This window comes from Paramormyrops kingsleyae, chromosome 15, assembly GCF_048594095.1.
Source record: "Paramormyrops kingsleyae isolate MSU_618 chromosome 15, PKINGS_0.4, whole genome shotgun sequence".
Taxonomy (NCBI): Eukaryota; Metazoa; Chordata; class Actinopteri; order Osteoglossiformes; family Mormyridae; genus Paramormyrops; species Paramormyrops kingsleyae.
Window position 1 is genome coordinate 29,087,453 of NC_132811.1, and position 19,284 is coordinate 29,106,736.

At 44.4% G+C, this 19,284-nt stretch overlaps 1 protein-coding gene and 1 pseudogene across 6 annotated transcripts in view; one reads left to right on the forward strand and one right to left on the reverse strand.

Moving 5' to 3' along the window:
• LOC111839110 (tumor protein 63-like) overlaps positions 1-12,079 on the forward strand; it is an 83,325-nt gene extending 71,246 nt beyond the window's left edge. For 4 of the 6 annotated variants that reach the window (XM_072699974.1, XM_072699973.1, XM_023802738.2 and 1 more), the window contains 10 exons: positions 1,227-1,413; positions 2,180-2,295; positions 3,530-3,639; positions 3,724-3,860; positions 4,084-4,166; positions 4,277-4,401; positions 8,561-8,706; positions 8,994-9,141; positions 9,790-9,883; positions 9,965-12,079. In XM_072699974.1, coding sequence (XP_072556075.1) covers positions 1,227-1,413; positions 2,180-2,295; positions 3,530-3,639; positions 3,724-3,860; positions 4,084-4,166; positions 4,277-4,401; positions 8,561-8,706; positions 8,994-9,141; positions 9,790-9,883; positions 9,965-10,258 — 1,440 coding nt within the window. In that variant the 3' untranslated portion in view covers positions 10,259-12,079. The remainder of the gene's footprint in view (positions 1-1,226; positions 1,414-2,179; positions 2,296-3,529; positions 3,640-3,723; positions 3,861-4,083; positions 4,167-4,276; positions 4,402-8,560; positions 8,707-8,993; positions 9,142-9,789; positions 9,884-9,964) is intronic. The other 2 variants (XM_072699972.1, XM_023802740.2) reach the window with 1 other exon arrangement.
• Positions 12,080-12,666: 587 nt separating this feature from the next.
• Positions 12,667-14,588, reverse strand: LOC111839109 (uncharacterized; annotated as a pseudogene).
• Between the last annotated feature and the right edge of the window lie 4,696 nt (positions 14,589-19,284).

Genomic DNA, 19,284 nt, shown 5'->3' on the forward strand with positions numbered 1-19,284 from the left:
CGGAACATTTCATATCAAAAGTTCATGGAAATGGAATTCTGTGTATCATTGTTCTCAAGAACAGCCTTCAGCGGTCTTCAGCACAGTTTTTTTTTCTTTGAAATTAGCGTGAACTGGAACATGCTCTGTTTCGATGCTCACCCGATGAGTAAGACTTTGAGAGGTGTTGAAGCACAGTATCAAATTGTGATGGCAGCTGAATTATCAAGAAAGTCATCATTTTAAAAGCATAGTGTAACCCACTGTAGGCAGGGCTATGCTGCTGTGCGCTTGTTTAAAGTGGTATAAGGAAAACTACAAAAGCACGACACACAGTGTAACACTGAAGTAAGGCTTTTGACTTGAGTGATTATTGTATGTGCAGTGAAGGCAGCTGTAATTACTGCAGGGAACAATCCAAGCCTAAGTGTTTTAAATGATCTGGTTTTCTCTTTGTGGTGTTTCTGATTGGTCATTAAAAGTACAATGAATGTTTCATTGCCATCCTTTGTGAATGAAAGTCCAGGCAGCTTTAGAACCTGAGGGGAATGTTTGACTCTTGGCTTAAGAAATTACCCGTAGCCAGTCTTTGGGAGTCCCGGGGGGCTGAGCTGGAAGACATCAGAGCCTCCTGGGTGTGTCCTTAAAATTCTCAGTGTGAATACAGGTGGGAGTGTGTTAAGATTAACTGTTTTTATGAAGACTATAATCACAGGGTAAACTTTAACCCTTTCTACTCAAAAGCTGAAGTGTGACAAGTATGTACCTTGTGTAGTAGCAAATAAAGCAGAAGTGCATCAAGCTTATAATTGCTTTCCTGTTGTGCTTTTTAATTACAAGTCACATTAACATTTTTCTATGTACCATGTGTTCTGTGCCAAGCATTAACTTTAGGAAAACAGATCATCCTTATTACATGTCATGTCATTTATGAATGTTTTTCTCCAGAAAGTGATGCACACTGTATTTACACATGATTAGTTCTCCATAGTGGACATGATGTTTTAATGCATAACTTTGAAAGCAGACTCCAAAGCACTGCCATTACCCTCTGGAGGTCTTTTTCATCAGCAGACAGGACAGCTGAAATAGTTGGAATCTTGATGGTGGCTGTTCCTCGGTGTTATGCAGTGTAGCATGTGTTCCAGAGAACTACAAAATGTGTGTACTGTAGTATATCATCATGAACAGGTCAAGCTGAGTCAACTGACTCAGATGTCTTTTTCTTTTGTTTTTGCTTTCCTTAGTATTCTACTGAACTGAAGAAGCTTTACTGTCAGATCGCCAAGACTTGTCCCATTCAGATAAAGGTTATGACCAGTCCACCTCAAGGTGCAGTGATCCGGGCCATGCCTGTGTACAAGAAGGCAGAGCATGTGACTGAGGTGGTCAAGCGCTGCCCCAACCACGAGCTCAGCCGTGAGTTTAATGATGGTGAGTTCCTTGCCATTTAAGGTCAAAGATAAATAGCTTAAAGGATGTCAGTTCAAGTGCCATGAGGGGACCTGCTGATCTGCCTTTGAGCATAATGTAGTATATTATCTTAATGGCTTTGGTAACATAGAAAGCTATTTTCTATAAAAATCAATATGATAATAATGGTAACTCATTTTCTGAGTCAGTTTACACTATGTTTACTTTGTTTGCACTATATATACGGTCTTTGTACAGTACCTTGTCTGTTTGGCACTATGTGTATGTATGTCTGTGCAGTATTTTCATGCTGCTGTATACACCAGAATTTCCCCTGTGATCAATGAAATTATTCATACTCTTACTCTTAATCTTAATCATATCATTCATACTGTCTTATAAGTTTATAACATACCTTATTCATTTACCCACCCACACATGACTTCATCATTACTAACATATGAATATTGGTTAAATGCTAAATGCAGGTTCGAGTCCTCCTCTGCAATAACTGCAGAGAACTTGGCTACAATTTGTGACATCTGTGTTTCGGTCATTTAATTGGTCACCTGTTATAAATTAGCTATTATGTTTAAATAAATCTTATTTGAAGTTTTACTCACAATAGAAGAATGTAGGGTACCCCTGGACCATTTAAAAGGATACTAAAAATAAATAAACAACAATTCCAATCCTATTTTCTGTTTCACATAAGATAACTGTATGCAGAAAACTAGCTCATTTGGGTTTTGAAAAGATTTCAGATGTAATTATTTGATTCTTACAGGCCAAATAGCTCCTCCCAGTCACCTGATCAGAGTGGAGGGAAACAGTCATGCTCAGTATTTGGAGGACTCAATAACAGGCCGGCAGAGCGTGCTGGTACCGTATGAGCCCCCCCAGGTGAGCCGCAATCTCCACCTGTCATGTGACCTTAGTTATCATGAGGCACTTCAGGTTTTGCAGGTGTTACATGTGGATGCGCACACAGACACACACACACACACAAACACACACAGTTGTCTAATCATATCTTTTTGGGGACCGCTCATTCATTTCTATGGGAAAAATGCTAATGCTAACTATGACAATCTTAACCCCTACCCAGCCTTAACTTTAACCATAAGTAACCAAACAAAATAGAAGACTTCTGGCATTTTGAGTTTTTTGATTGCAGTCACAGATTTTTATAAAATTAAATTTCCTGTTGTTGAGAGGTAAGGAGCATGCACTGATTACAGTGTGCTGCCGCACCCACCACACGACAAACCACCTCAGGGATGAGAACCTGAGTGCAGCCATGTGGCGGGTGATACCTCAGCACCATACTAGTCCAAATGGACCAGTGTGAGGTTTTTTTTCAGTGGCTGGAGTACCAATCCTGCCACCTACCCCCAAGTTATTCCCTGTAAGTTGGAGGACTTCCTTATAGGGCTTGATGTAGATTAACGTCATATCCAGGATGAAGCAATTGCAGGTTAAGGGACTTGCTTAAGGGCCCAATTGACTAGAATCACTATGGGCATTTATGGGATTTGAATCAGCAATGTTCCAATTACTCGTATAGATCCCTAGCCTCAGAGCCACCACTGTTTGGCCCCTGTTGTTGGGACCAAAAAAAATGTAAAAATAACAGTTCTTTTATCACATTGTAATGTATACCTGAACCACACACACACACGCACACACACACACACACACACACACACACACACAAAAACACGTCTCCCCCCCCTCCCCCCCCTAATCAGTTAAAAATGGCAGTTTCATGAGGGATGTCCCTCTGAGCTATAATGGATTTTGATTTAACTGAGTATCCCTAAAATCAAATGGCCTTGCTCCCATTCAGCTTCAGTAACACATTCCTGAACGTTGACATTACCCTGTGGGCGTCTCAGCAGTGGCCTGACAGCAGAAAAGGGCCTGACAATTGCTTAGGTGTTTGTAGCAACGTTTGCCATATAAGCAGGCATTTAGGTAGCCACTAATGTTGCCTGACAGCAAATGGTGAAAATTAGATATTCATTTGGATGTACAGTAGTCTCCCACAGAAATGACTCCGTGTTAATTCATTCTGCATGTTCTAGTCTCAAGTTTCTTGTAGCATTATAGTAATGTTGTGGTTTTTTCTGAACAGGTGGGCACAGAGTTCACTACTATTCTGTATAATTTTATGTGCAACTCCAGTTGCGTTGGAGGAATGAACAGGCGTCCTATTCTCATTATCGTCACTCTGGAAACCAGAGAGTAAGTCCCCTGTCTTTTGACCATATGGTCTCTGGAAGACGTGAATGCCATGCAGCCCCTTAATATGAGAACTCTGGTTTCCAGTGGCCAGGTACTAGGACGGCGCTGCTTCGAGGCCCGGATCTGTGCCTGTCCTGGCAGGGACCGCAAGGCAGACGAGGACAGCATCCGCAAGCAGCATGTAACAGACGGCACAAAGAGCAGTGAGGGTACGAAACGCCGTAAGTAGTGGCTGGGGCTGGTGCAGGGCTTTTTGCATGCAATATGACTGTGAAGCTGCATGATGCACACTATATGGCCAAACCCTGCATGACTCATACACTCCATGCCTCCGTGTCCTACACACACTCCCCTTTCCTATTTCCTGCTTGCATTTACATTTTCCTCTGCTTTTTCTTCAAAGCCCTTCCACATCCTGAGCCTGCTTGTCTTCCTTCCCTGTAGCATTTCGGCAGGCCTCGCATGGGATTCAGGTGTCTTCCATCAAGAAGAGAAGATCCACAGACGAGGAAGTGTTCTGTCTCCCAGTAAGTTTTCCCTCAAGCTCCCACTGTCATCCATGGCTTGATACTTTTCCTGGAGATGTTTGGCTTTAACTGTGCAGCCTATTGCTTAAAGCTCCCTCCTCTCTCCCCAGATTAAAGGGCGTGAAATCTATGAGATACTGGTGAAAATTAAAGAGTCTCTGGAGCTCATGCAGTTTCTGCCCCAGCACACTATTGAGTCATACAGACAGCAGCAGCAGAATCTTATCCAGAAACAGTGAGTATCTTAAACAATGAAGTTTGTGGACAGTGGTCAAAATGGCTAAGGCAATGGCTTTCAAGATACTAAACTAGAGTCCAACCTGAACACAATTACTGTTTCTGTGTTTCTGCTGCTTTTCTTGGTTTTTCTGGTTGTCCTTGTCTGTTGTTCATCAGTTTGGCTTAACAGAGTAGATTGCATTGATTTTTTTGACATCAAGGGTGTTCAGCTGGTATAAGTCAGACAGTGAGAGAGTCACTTCTTGGCTTGGATTTGTAACCCAAACTGAGCATGTGGTGTTGCAGTGGTGTCTTAAGATCATTGAATTATTTAGAGCATGCATTTTAGTTGTATCTTGGCTGTAGTTCAAACTAATGTTAAATGCACTTACTGTGGAATAAGTGTGTTGACGCACTTGTGTGGAAATGACGAAGACATAAAGACATTTTCTCATTTCAGCATGAAGTACTCGTAATTGACATTACGAGAAACGTAGTTGTTAATTGACATTACGGAAATGTAGGAGCCTGTCCCAAACAGTACCAGGATATCCCAGGATACCAGTCCATCACAGGGTGCCCTCATGAACACATTCACAAAATATGAGATATTTAGAGATGCCATTTATGTTAACTGCATGTCTTTGCACTATGGGAGGAAACCAGAATACCCAGAGGAAACCTTGCACAACATTAGTAGATCGTACTAAATTAACTCAGAGACATGTGAGTTAATTTAGTACAGAAAATTTAGTACAGAAAATAGGATTGGAATTGTTTATTTATTTTTATTATCCTTTTAAATGGTCCAGGGGTACCCTACATTCTTCTCACTGGAGGAATGAGGCAACAGTGCTACCGACAGAGCCTGCAAGCTACCACAGTAATAAGATTGACTTTGTGTAATTGAATTGAATGGAACAATGTTACACTTTTGCTTTGACTCAATTGCTGTCAGTTTAGTGGCAGGGATGCAGTTGGGTTTCTACTGGTTGATGAAATATTTTGCTCAGACAAGTAGAGCTCTGATCTTGACAGAGCTGATAGTGTCAATAGTTGGCATCTCCTGTATGTCCATTGCAGAATTCACATGGCGACCCTGGTTACCCAATCTGCCTCTGATTACTGAAACAAGTGGCCTGTGGCGTGTGTTATTAGATGCCCAAGGGCGTCATCCCTCTCACCAGTGCAATACGTTGTGATTTTAGCACAGCATTTAATATGCATGCACCTATTATTTCTTTTACTATCATTTTTCACAAAGAAGAAGCTAAGCCATAAGGTCATGTTTGTATTTTGCCAGCTTGTGTTTGGAGTCAGTGAACTGTTCACATTTCTTTCTTTTTTGTGATTGCTTTAGCACCCTGACATACATCCATGTTGTTTAAACTATGTTGGAAATGGCCATTCAGAAGCTCTGTGGAACACACTATTGATTTACAGTTCAATTATTGCATCAGTCTCTAGGCCTTTCCAAATATTTAGATGAAGATAAGGTGACACTTAATTAAAATGTGTTCCTGCACTCTTTTTGTCATGCTCACCGCAATTTCTTCCACATGCAGTAGTAACAGAGAATTAATGCATATTATTTTTTTAAAAAATAAGCACCAAGTTTATGTGATCGTTCACCCAAAATATGCCAGGGACAAGATAAAAAAAAAAAGATTGAATCATTGAATCATTCAATGTTCTTAGACACTGAGCTGATGTGTTGAGGCCCCCTGGTCTCTGTGTGCTCTAGGTTTCACTTGCATGCCACCCCTGTTCCTCCTTTCTTCCTACACTGTGTCCTGTGAGCTGATTTTCCACAACACATCTTCATGATCATAGTCACTCTGTACCTTTCACCTTAAAACACGGTGCTTTTACACTGTGAAATAAAGGCCCTTATTATCTTGGAGGTGAGAAAAAAAAGTGTGTCAGCCTTTTTATTTTTGCCCTGAAGAGTTCTGAGACAGGTCATAATTATCTCCTCATATCCAGATGTTTTAAATGCCATCTGGTTTGGATGCATAGAGGTGTGTTGATTGTTTCACTCAGTAAAATGCTTAGGTCTACAGCAGCACCCTCTGGATGCTAGTAAAATTACACCCTCTCATAGTATGCTGTACATGCATCTCAGTAAAATACCTATGCCTGCATATATGTGAATGAAGCATTTTGTTCAGTTCAACAGCATATTATATTTAAACCACAATTGACATTTTGTCCCAAAAAAGCTCTATTTAGAGTTTTTCCCCTTAGATTTCTTAAATCCTAAGTGTTGGAGTTTGGTTTTACAGAACATGCATTAGTCAAAGCAGTCACACCCATCCAAATCTCTTGAGTGCTCATTGTCATGAAGATGCCTTCCCCCCCTTGGACCACACCCTCATTTTCCCTTTTCTCTCTTTTTTCTCTCTTCTTTCGGTTCTTCTCTGCAGTTTCCTTAAAGCCAGTCTCCACAATGAGTTTTTGGAGCCAGTCAGTGACCAGAAGACACAGTTCAGCGCTGCCTGAACCACAGCCAAACATTCCTGCGTGAGCCCGCCTCCTGCGGCCGCTTACATTGACGCTGCCCCTGCCCCCCATTCCCCTTCCTGTCGCACCTCATCAAAGAGACTGCACTTGATTAGCAGGAAATGGGCAATGATAGATTGGTCATACTATGAAAATCACACACAGCCATGAGCCTATACTCCAGGATCAACTGTAATCTAACGATGGCACCTAATATGCTTTTGGCACCAGCTGCTTCTGTGGTGAGATCATTTCAGATCCTTTGGTTCATTTTGTGCATGTCTTATTTTCATTATATCTCACCTCAACATCTCACCACAGCTACAGCTGAAAGATTATGTTCAATTAGAAAAATCTCATGTTGTGATTTTTCTTTTAATGACTCCTGAAAATTTATCATTGCATGAATGATGCTTTTACTGTAGTTTTGTGTAAAACATAAAGGACAAATAAGAATCTATATTGCGAGACTGGCTTGTATGTGGTATTGCACAAATATGTTGCACATCTATAGTGATGCCCTCTCAGCTGACCTCCTCACTTTCCTCAGACTAAGGGAAGTGCTTTCTAAAGACTGAACCGCCAGAGTTGGTCAGGAACCAAATGCTAGTATTTTTCTATTAGATCCATTATTGTTATTGAGCTGCATCATGTAATGCGTGGCTGCTTTTGTGTAAATGTTGTGTTACTGATGGAGCTGGACTCAGGTGTGGTCATCCCTGGGAAGGAGGCAGGAAAAATTTACACAATAAAAAAGACAAAAATAACTTTGATAATGCTGGACATGTTTTTTTTAACCACTGCAGGACAGTTTTCTTCCTTTTGCCTTTTCTAATGAAGATTTATTTACTGTCAAGACTATGATGAAACAGTTGCTGAATGTACAGTGATATTTAAATGGTTTAGCAGAAAGTGTTGTCTAATTCTGTTTGAAACAGATTGTAGTGATACATGCATTTTGCACTTTTTTGTCATTACTCAATAAATGTCTGCTTTCTGCTGCTGATCTTTATTTTCCTATTTTATTCAATCTCAGTTATTACTTTTAGCTGTATTTTTAATGTCTATATACTGCATGTGGTGAGTCATATGGACTGCATTAGATACAAAAATGGTTGTTGAAAAGATTTTTTTATTGTATAATTGTGATTGTATCATTTGGTAATTATATTCTCTTTTGTCTGTTTACTGGTGCTTATTAGGGGAAAGATGTATGTGAATTAACATTGCTATTATTGCCATATAATAGCTGATGGTATTACAACCATGGAAGTTAACAAAGAAGACCTGTGTTAAAATGTAATGTAAAAAATGTAAGAAAATTATAGATAGGTAAAAAATATCTGAGGGGAATACAGTGGGCCTCAGTGATTCACAGTAGTCTTGCTGGAAAGTTTGTTTATAGAAAAAAATAACATTTGGGTTTTTTGTGCAAATAGATATCAGAGGATAAAACACCTCTTGGATAAGTAGATCATTTTTATAGTTTATTTAGTATAGGTCCTATATTCTGTTGATGACGATCCTCGTGAAGAACCATGTCACAAATGACGATAATTCTGATTATAACGAGACATGTTTTTGGTACTGTGGGAATGTTTGACGAATGGCTTTTGTGTTGGTTGAGATAGGATGTGGCCTTGGGGTAATGAACTTTTTTCCATTCACCTCAGGAATTCCATACAATCCCAGCCACCCTTTGGTTCCAGTTCCCCTCCCCATGGCAAGGTGAACAAGCTTCCCTCTGTCAGCCAGATCATCAACACTCAGCAGCGGAACTCACTAACCCCGGCCAGTATGTCCGGGGGCCTGAGTGACAGTAAGTGGGTGCCTCCCCAGCCAGAGCACTGTACACATTTATCTCCAGGGCACTCATGTCACATGCCAGTGCTGCTTGATTGGACTTGCGTGCCTTACAATTTCACTGCTGCATATTATAGCAGATAAATATGATCCCCATGAGATGAACCTGTAGAAAACGTCATCTTGTGATGTATGCTACTGAAGAAGCCAGAATCTCATAGCATGTTTGATCATCTCTTCTGTTAATGTTCTGTAAAAAATGTTTCAGCCAACTCAGTCCTGAGAGCTTGTTGTCTTTTGCAGTGGCTCCCATGATGAGCACGCATATTCCCATGGGTACTGACATGACCACACTGAGTCCAACCCATACCCTACAATCTCAGTTACCTATGGTACCTGCTTCCCACTGCACTCCTCCTCCACCCTACCCAATGGACTGCACCATATCCAGGTAGCTTTATTAACAAAAGTCCCATGACTGTAGTTCATTTGTCATGCTTGTAATCCCATGGATTCTGTTTTGTATGTTCCAATTACCTCTCTAGATTTGCAATTATTATGACTTGGAGGGCCATAAACCAAAAAGTGCAGTAGCTTATATAAAAGTCCAGTGCTATAAGTGTGTCCTTTGGAATCTTCAAGCAAGGAGGCCAGTTTGACCTACAGTAGTCCTTACACTAGAGGCATAAGACTCGCTGATGGCTATCTTTCAGATACCTAAACAGATGCTGACATCTCAGTTAAAAAATAATTTATAAATATATTGCTGGGCTAGAGCTAGTATTGTACATAATTTCTTTTAATAATCATCATCATATATTAATGGTGTCATATTTAGGTTGATTCAGGCAGAAGAAGAAGCTGTTTGAGTGAATGAAAGTTTTCAGACTAAAAACCTCTTATTATTATTTTTATTATATTAGGTTATTAATGTTAATATTTAAAGTAAAATATATTTTCTAACATAACTGGGGATACTACTCCAGTACACAAAATCAATAACAGAATTTGTAGAATTGTTACTTTCATTCTGTAGACTAATCTGTCTTCTTGACTGCTTTTTTCTCCCATTGCATTTCCTGTTGTACTTCTTGCAAAGCTTTCTGTTGCGGCTGGGCTGCTCAGCCTGCCTCGATTACTTCACTGCTCAGGGTCTAACCAATATTTACCAGATTGAGAACTACAACATAGAGGTGAGTCTACATCCCGGATGACAGTATGGTGTCATAGGGAAGGTGACCATCGCAGCTGAATATCCTGCTCTTTCCTCACAGGACCTGTCCCGGCTCAAGATCCCCGCTGAGTTCCAGCATGTCATCTGGAAGGGGATCCTTGAGCACCGGCAGACAATGGAGTTCTCGCCGCCACCTCATATCCTCCGAACCACGAGCGGCTCCTCCACGGTGAGTGTAGGCTCCACGGAGACTCGTAGTGAGCGTGTCATCGATGCTGTGCGTTTCACACTACGCCAAACCATCTCCTTCCCCCCGCGTGATGACTGGAGTGACTTCTCCTTCGACATGGACTCTCGCCGCAAGCAGCAGCGTATCAAGGAAGAGGGGGAATGAGTGGCCTTCATGTGTTCTTCATAGTTGGAAAATACCCCACTGTTATATTATGTTTGTCTCCACAACCCAAATAAATAGCTTGATACTAAATGCCCTCATTAATACAGTCTATTTTCCTTTTAGGGTAAAAATATGCACTTATTTCTTTTCAGAAGCTTAGCAGTGGTGGATCAGTTATTTTAATATCTTGAGCACTTACCAAATGCCAATAAATGATTTTCATCCATGGTTTAGTTATTGAATGATAAATTCCAGTTGGATGTTTCAGTAGCTGGAATTATGGCTGAAGTTTTTGTTAAGAAAAATAAGATGGACACTGCTTATTTCTCGCTGCCTTGTCAGTTTTATGATGGCCTAGTCAACCTCTTTCAAGACAGCATGTTGTCCACACTGACATTGACCTGTTACGATTGTATATATCTGAAGTGTTTCACTACTATGTTGGTGTTTGTTTCATACTGTCAGAGGAAAGTATTATTCTATCTTTATATGTGAGGTTTTCAGACTGTAGTTTCACTTTGCAAAAGTGTTGCTCTAAATCCATTGTATTACCCTTTGTTGCACTTAAAGTATTGTCTTATGGCTATATAGTTGGTTTTTAGCCATCCCCTGTCTTGAAAAATGCATTCAATGATAGATGTTCTGTTTTTTATTATCTGGCTGCTTTTTTGGTGACCAGACTCTAGGGATACTGAACTAAGAAATAAATGTGTTTTACAGGAGTATGTCCAACAAACCACAATAAGAAATATATTGGTAGCTTTAAAGCATTTCATTCTTAATTTTACATTTATCTTGATTTTTCTTGTATCTATTGTGTAGCAACTTCTCACAGTTTCCTTGCTAACTGTATTTTGTGTTTTTCATATTTTTCATTTGAAAAAGAGACATGCCCCCCCCCCCCCCCCCTCAGATGGAGTAAAATAATTCGTTTTTTGGATCTTTTTAATCTTAGCAGTAACTAATGGGTTGTTTTCAACTTTCTAATGGATCAACTGTTGATGTAAATTGTTGCATTTGGTTATATCCTTAAATATGCAAGGGATAATTTGTATTTTTAAGGGTAAGGAAGTTTTAGGTTGCTTTATCACATTTCTGCTGCTCAAATACTAAATGACCAAGTGACTGCAATTTGATTTTGTTCAAAATATAGTTCTACTCAACTGTACAGTATGTATGCATCTCTTTATGATAAAATACTATTGTGTGTCCTGAATTTCAGATAAAGGTATTAAAAATATTAGTTTTTTTGATGACAGACAGCATATAGTGCAAAGAATGTGGTTTAAGGAGGTGGGATACCTTTAATATTATGTTACTCTATTAAAGAGTAAAATATGTAGGGTTAAAACATTTCAGGTTGACCCAAAGCACAGTGAAAGCTATAAAACAGGGTTATTCAAATCACGGTCCTCGAGGTCCGAGCACTGCTGGTTTTCCAGCCTTCCTTTCCCTGTGAGCCAGGTGTGAAGCCTCTGACCAATCAGAATCAGTAATTAATAAACTAACTACCTGGGAGAACTGAAAACAAGGCCTGGATTTGGAATCGAGGTCCAGATTTAAAGAAACCTGCTATAAAAAATTGAAAAAATATTTTTCAAAAAAGTGTTTTCAAAGCAGACATTTCTGAGAGAAGCACAGATGTGAATGTCACATTATTGCTTTCATTTTGTATTTCATGTTTGTTTTTATATTTACTTAATCTGGAAACTGTCATTTTGTAAAATGTTTTGTAAATACATCGCAATTTACAGATTTATAAACAAGTGTTCCATATTTTCATACAAACTAAATGAAAATAAAGATAACTGGTTAATGAAACTTGTTTGCATTATTATTATTATTATTATCATTATTATTATTATCATCCCTAGTATACAGTATATTCCCCTACATGAATCACCCTCGACCCGATGTAGAGACTGTGAAGCCTCTGCAACCCACATCAATGGGCTTGTAGCAGGCCTTCTACCCATTCCTCTGACACTCAGCCACCAGGTCAGCGTACTTCTTCTGTTCTTGAGCTTCCTCCATCCGCTCTTTCCAGGGGACAGTTAGCTCCAGTAGCACCACCTGCTTGCTTGCCCCGGACATCGAGACTATGTCTGGCCGGAGTGTTGTTACTGCAATGATGTCTGGGAATCTCAACTGTCTCTCCAGGTCAACCAGTAGGTGCTAGTCCCTTGCAGCAGCAAGCAGACCCCCCTGGGTCTTCTTTGGGGGCTGGGGCTTCTCGCCTACTTGAACAAAGGTGATGGTACACTTGGAGGGGTGTTGCCGCTTGCTGTTGTTGATGCCAGTGCAGATGGTGTCTGCTACTGCCCGCAGAACTTGGTCGTGGCGCCAACGATACCAACCAGTTGGAAAGCACGTCCACCAGGCCCCAGGAGAACAGGTTGGCAGGGCTCGGGAGGACGTCATACACTGACTGGACTAAGAACTTCAAGTGGTGTGGCTCCACCTTCCAGAGTTCTGCCCAGGTGATGTTACGGCCAGCTGTATGCCCCCTGCTTGGACATGCCCACCATTCTGCTGGAGCAGGCTTCCTCCAGCTCAGCACGTACCTCCTCCTGGTTCAGCTTCTGCTTTTCCTTTCTACTGGCTTTACTGTAGCTAGGTTTTGGACTACTACCCAGCCTGGCCCACCCAGTAGCCACTGTGCCCACCAGGATGCTATGTCGTAACCTTGCCTCTGCCCGATCCACTGCATCCTGGGCATGCCACTTCCATCCTGTTCTGACTTCTACACCTGCTGAGGAGACCTTGGTGTCGGTGGAATCTCTGAAGAGCAGGACTTCTCTGGCTCGGGTGACCTTGAACTCCTCTGCCAGACTGCTGAAAGGAAACTGCAGCTGGGTGTTATACCCAAAGAGTGAAATGCTGCTTAGGCTTCGTGGCAGGCCCAGCTAGTTGTGTAGGAACTGGCTAATCTTCCTCTCAAAGCCCTCCACAATGGTGATCGGGACTTCATAGATTAGCAGCGGCCAGAGGAGATAAGGCAGGATGCCATGTTGGTAGATCCAGGCCTTAAGCTTTCCAGGAAGCCCAGACTTGTCCACAGCCAAGAGATACGTGTCAAGGTCATCGCTGGTACCTTGGCGTGCAGCAGTGTCCCTCAGATTACTAGTGAAGAGCATGCCCAGGCCCTTCACTGGCTTTTCTGGCACTAATGTAATCTGAGTGCCTCCCAGGGTGAAGCAGAATTGGTCAGTCACTTTTCCTTTCCTCAAAACTAAGGACCTGGACTTTGCAGGCTTGAAGCTCATTCTTGCCCATGTAATGAGCCGTTCAATACCTTGAAGCATCTGGGCACTGATGTTGTAGTTACAATGTCCATATACTGTATGCTCTAATTGGCTGTCAGGTGCCAGATCTGGACAACGGACCTCTGCACTCAACTTCCGCCAACTTCACGAGCATATTCATGGCCAATGCAAACAGGGACACAGAGATTGTGCAACTGAGATGATGCCGTTCTCTAGACGATGCCACTGGTCCCGGAGGACACCCTCAGACTAAAGTTGTTATAATAGTTAAGAATGAGATTCCGTATCTTCTCTGGGACGTGGTATCTGCTCAGGGCCAACTCCACCAGCTTGTGTGGTATTGATCTAGCCCTTTGAGATCCTGTGATGTAAAAGGCATTATAAATCAAATATACTATTATTATTATTATGATCTACTGTATAAGCATTGGCAAGGTTGAGCCACAGCACTGCCAGGTCCCCTTTGCTCTCCGGTGCCTCTCGGATCAGTTGAGTCACCACCGCTGTGTGCTTAGTACACCCTGGGATTCCTGGAACATGCCTGAGATGCCTCCCTTCTGCATCAAGGTGTCAATGTAGGTGTTATTCAGGAGAAATCCCATGAGGCGATTGGCAACGATCTTGAAGAAGGTCCTGCACTCAACACTAAGGAGAGAGATTGTCCTGAACTGCTCTATGTTGCTAGCCTTCTCCTCTTTGGGAATCCACATGCCCTCTGCGTATCTCCACTGCAGAGGTACCTTCCCTTTCCTCCAGATAACTCTGTAGATCTTCCAAAGACGTTCCAAAAGCCTTGGACAGTTCTTGAAGACCTTATATGGTATTCCACTGAGGCCTGGTGCTGATACTGTTCTGGCAATTTTGATGACCTCTCTGACTTCCTTGAGGGTGGGTTCATTGATGTTAAACAAGATGCTGGGTTTAGGTGGACATATGAGAGCTGCGCAGTGGCCGAGGTCTTGCTCTCTCATGCCGTCGCTGTATGTGTCACAGATGTAGCGGTTGATGTCCTCCTCTGGACATGTGAGTTGATCACTACGTTTCTCTTCCAGCAATTACTTTGTCAGTTAGTATTGGTGAAAATAAAATGTTTACAATAAGTAGTAGGAGCTGTAGCACATCAACATTATGAAGCAGACACCAGGACAAATTGGATTTACACCTAAATCAGTACTGTCGTCATCAGGTTTTACTGATGGTATCTTCTCTCTAGGTAGCCATAACTAAAGGATTGCAATGTACCATCCAGGTCTTTTGTTATAACAAAACTGGCTTTAAAATAATGGAGCAAACATTTAAATTCAAATTGTGCAACTCTCCCTAATGTGTTCTGCATTATCCACAGAGAGGCTAAGTGACACTTTGGGTGGAGCTTAGTAGGCAGCTCTGAGGATGTCACAGTGGGAGGGGCCGTTCCTTCATCCTTATTGGTCAGTTGCAGTTTGATTGACAAGTTCAGGTGGGAATGTTCCTTTATGCTGATAAGACATCAAGTTCTTAGGGGTGAATTTAGGGGAAGATGGTGGCGTGGGAGGTAGTGCTATCGTTCAGCAACCAGAGGGTTGCAGGTTCAAGCCCTGGTTCCTCCTGACCCCATCAAAGTGTCCTTGAGCAAGACACTGAATCCCAAATTGCTCCCAGTGTGCAGGTTGGCACCTTGCATGGCAGCCTTCGCCACTGGTGTGTGAATGTGAATGTGAGTGTGGATGGGTGAATGTGAGGCGTGTATTGTAAAGTGCTTTGAGTACTCGTAGGAGTAGAAAAGCGCTATATAAATGCAGTCCATTTACCATTTTATGCAGTTTCACTTTGTTTTACAAAGCTTAGGCAGAGTTAGCTCTACTATCTCGCATGGCCTGATGGAAACACCAGTTCGCTAATGCTCACAGCGGGGAGGGCTCACCTACATGCTAGCTGGATGTGTCGTGATTGATAGGGCCATTTGTTTCCTATGATAACAGATGTCACAACATTAACCCTCTGGGGTCTAGGGGTAGGAAACACAGTTTCACTGACTGAGGTATGATCACACATTTCTTCAAATATCATAAACTTAATTCATGGCAAATAAATTATTTCTTATAGATTTGTTTTGCCATTACACTCATCTTTATTTTAATGTATACTGTAAATATGTCAGATTTTTGTTAAGTTTGTAATTTGACATCAAAATAAAGACATTGCAAAATGCAGTTTGGAACACTTGCAGAAACATAATAAAAGTACATAGTAAGTAAGCTGGCAGTTTTTTTTGATATCAGATATCTGATCACCAAAGTCTTGGTTACATGAAGATGACTAAACGGTGTAGTTGCAACATTCAGTTGGATAAAAAAAATAAGAAAAACCTAACTCATGTCACTGGCTCCTTTCATTGAATATGTAGCAACTTTCATGAATGAGCCATTGTTACCTGGCCACATCCCTACCCCCCTTTTATGGCGCTGATGGGGATGTATCTGGATCACGTTTCACTGTTGTGCTGTTCATCAAATTACCATGCGAATGCGATTTGAATATGCGCTATTTAGAATGTGAATAGCGAACCTAGGGTGTCACGATGCGCTCCGAACGATCCTCATGTGTGCCACGCCCCCTCATTACCTCATGTTACTTCCTGATTGTTCCCACCTATGTCTAGTTAATTCCAACCTGTCCTGTGTATTTAGTCCGAGTCTCAGTCAGTTTTCCCCAGATCTGTCATCGTCAATTCCCATGTGTGACTTTCCGTCTTGTTCGTTTCCCAATAAAACCCCGTTTTGTCTGTCAACCTGGCTGCTCTCGCCTCTCTCACCGGCTCGTCAACTCGCATCGTGACAGAATGACAGATCTCTCGAACAACGCAACGCAGCAGGGCGAGGACCTCTGGCTCGTCCTGCTGCATGAGGTTGCGTTCTGGCGAGAGCAACTGGAGATCCGTGAGGATCCCGGTTTGTACGCCCTAGCAGAGCGAAGCTGGACCCTCCTGCAAGAGGTAAACCCACGCATCGAAGCGCACACGATGGCGGAAGTGCGCGCTCTGCTACAGCAGCTTGTCCGCCAGTTCAAGGCGAAGCGGCTCTAGCCCCTCGCCTGTACGGAGGCAACCCCGCTTCCTCCTACAGGTTCCGGGCGGCGAAAAAAGAAGAGGCGAAGGGGAAAAGGAAAGGAAGCCGCCCCGACTCTCTTCCTGGGAGCCTGCTCTCTGCTCCCTGCCTGGGATTACACCGCCGCTACCCACCTGGCCAGCTCCCACCCGGAAAAGCCGCCTCCGATGGAGGCGTATCATTACCGGCCGGCGCACCTGGGTCTAGGCGGGATACGGGTGGTAAGGGACGCTATACCACAGGTCCCTAAAGCCCTTAAAGGGGCAGGGCCTGCTCGCCTGGCGCCCGTTCCGGAGCTGCCCGTCATTCCGGACCTGCCTGCTACTGCCGCCGCTCTGCCCGCGGCACCGCGTGCTGCTGCCGTCGCTCTGCCCACGGCACCGCCTGACCCGCCTGTCCTGCCTGCAGTCCCTGCAGCTGCCACCGCTCTGCCTGCGGCACTGCCCGAGGTGGCCGTGGATGCGCCCCCTGCTGGCCGCGTGATGGCGGTGCCCGCCGAGGTGCCCCCTGCTGGCCAGGAATTGGTGGTGCCTGCTGCAGCTCTGCCCGAGGTCCTGGCTTTGCCTCCGCCTGCAGCTGGGGACAGCGCTCTGCCTGCGGCGCCCCCTACTGGCCGCACGCCCGAGGTGCCTGCCGAGGTGCCCCCTGCTGGTCACGTGAGGGCAGTGCCCGCCGAGGCACCCCCTGCTGGCCGCACGCCCAAAGCGCCCTCCGAGGCGCCCTCTGCTGGCCAAGTGACTGCAGCGCCGGCCGAGGCACCCCCTGCTGGCCACACGCCCGCTGCCCTGCCTGAGGCCGCCTCTCCCGTCCTGCCCGCGGCCCGGCCTGAGGCCCCCTCTCCAGTCCTGCCCGCGGCCCTGCCTGAGGCCGCCTCTCCCGTCCTGCCCGCGGCCCTGCCTGAGGCCGCCTCTCCCGTCCTGCCCGTGGCCCTGCCTGAGGCCGCCGGGCTCGGGTCCCGCCCACCCTGCCCCCTGGCTTGCCCGTTCGGCCCCTGGCTGTGGCTAGGTGGCTGCCTGCGGGTCCTCCGGCTCGGGGTCGGCGGTCTCCGCCGGGTCCCCCCCTGGTTCCTCGGTGCCAGTCCTCGGTCCCGCCTCCGGCTCCGTGTCGGCTGCCTCCGGGCCCCCCTGCTTCGGCTTGGCGTCGGACGGCACCTTCCTTGGCTCCGGCTGCGCCTCCGCCTGCCGCGGCTTCCCCCTCCTGCCTGCCTTTGCCGCTGTTCCCTCCTGCTACCTCAGTGTCCCCTCCGTCTCTCCCTTGTCCCGTTCCCTCGACCCCTGTGTGGTCCCCTCCTGCTCCCTTCTCCCTCTCGCCTGCGGCCCCTCCGGCCCCTGCCCGTCGCCCGTCTGGGGTCCTTCGGGTGCCCCATCTTCCTCCCCCCTTGGCCTTTCTCCCTCCTGTCTCTGCTCCTCGTCCCTCTGTTCCTCCTCTGTTCACTCCTGGCCCATTTGTGTCGCCTGTGGGTGTTCCTGTTGTGTCTCCTTTCTTTGTTTGCCTGTCTGCCTTTCCTGTCCTTTGTCGGGTCTTGTCCTTCTTCTCGCCCCTGTTTCTGTTTTGTGTCTTGTGGTGCGTTCGTTTTTCTCTCGGAACTCGGAAATTCCGAGTTGAGTGACATCACGTCCGACAATCTCCCGTTCGAGCTACCCACATCTCGGAACAAACATGGCTGCCTCCATGAACACGTTGCTGTGTGTTGTTGCTTTAAATTTTAGCAGATTTGGAGTTTTCCAAATGAAGAAAATGGAGAAATTTAGATTTTTCCGAGAGACAAACAAGAAACACGAACTAGTCAAACCACATTAAAAGCTTTATAAAATATTTTAGTACATTCATAGCAATATTCTTTTTTCGAACAGTAAATAAACTACAAACAAACCAAGTCGCCATGTTGAAATTACGTCACAAGGGCAACTCGGGCAACAAAATCTTATCCGACTTCAACGTCATAAAAGGGGCGTGTTTCCGACGGGAAGTGATGTTTTTCTTGACATATCGTGACGTTTTCATCCGAGTTCCGACTTGGAGAGAAATAATCAAACGCATCATTGGTCCTGTTTCCAGTGTCTCGTTGATGTTTTGCTTTTGTTTTCCAGGTTTTGGGCCCCTCGTCTCGTCCGTCGCCTCCCCTTGGGCGCGCCCAGTGTGTGCGCCTTTGGGGGGGGGTTATGTCACGATCCGCTCCGAACGATCCTCTTGTGTGCCACGCCCCCTCATTACCTCATGTTACTTCCTGATTGTTCCCACCTATGTCTAGTTAATTCCAACCTGTCCTGTGTATTTAGTCCGAGTCTCAGTCAGTTTTCTCCAGATCTGTCATCGTCAATTCCCATGTGTGAGTTTCCCTCTTGTTCGTTTCCCAATAAAACCCCGTTTTGTCTGTCAACCTGGCTGCTCTCGCCTCTCTCACCGGCTCGTCAACTCGCATCGTGACAGGGTGAGAGCGGTACTACATGCCCCCAATGCAGGTAAAAGTTAGATAACATGGTTTACTTTTTTCCGATTTAACAACAACAACAACAACAAATTTATTTTTGTATAGCGCATTATCACAACATTACATTGTCCCAAAGCGCTTTACAGCATCCCCACCCAAAGCCCCCAGTGAGTAAGCCATAGGCGACAGTGGCAAGGAAAAACTCCCTAGAAGGAAGAAACCTTGGGAGGGACCAGACTCAAA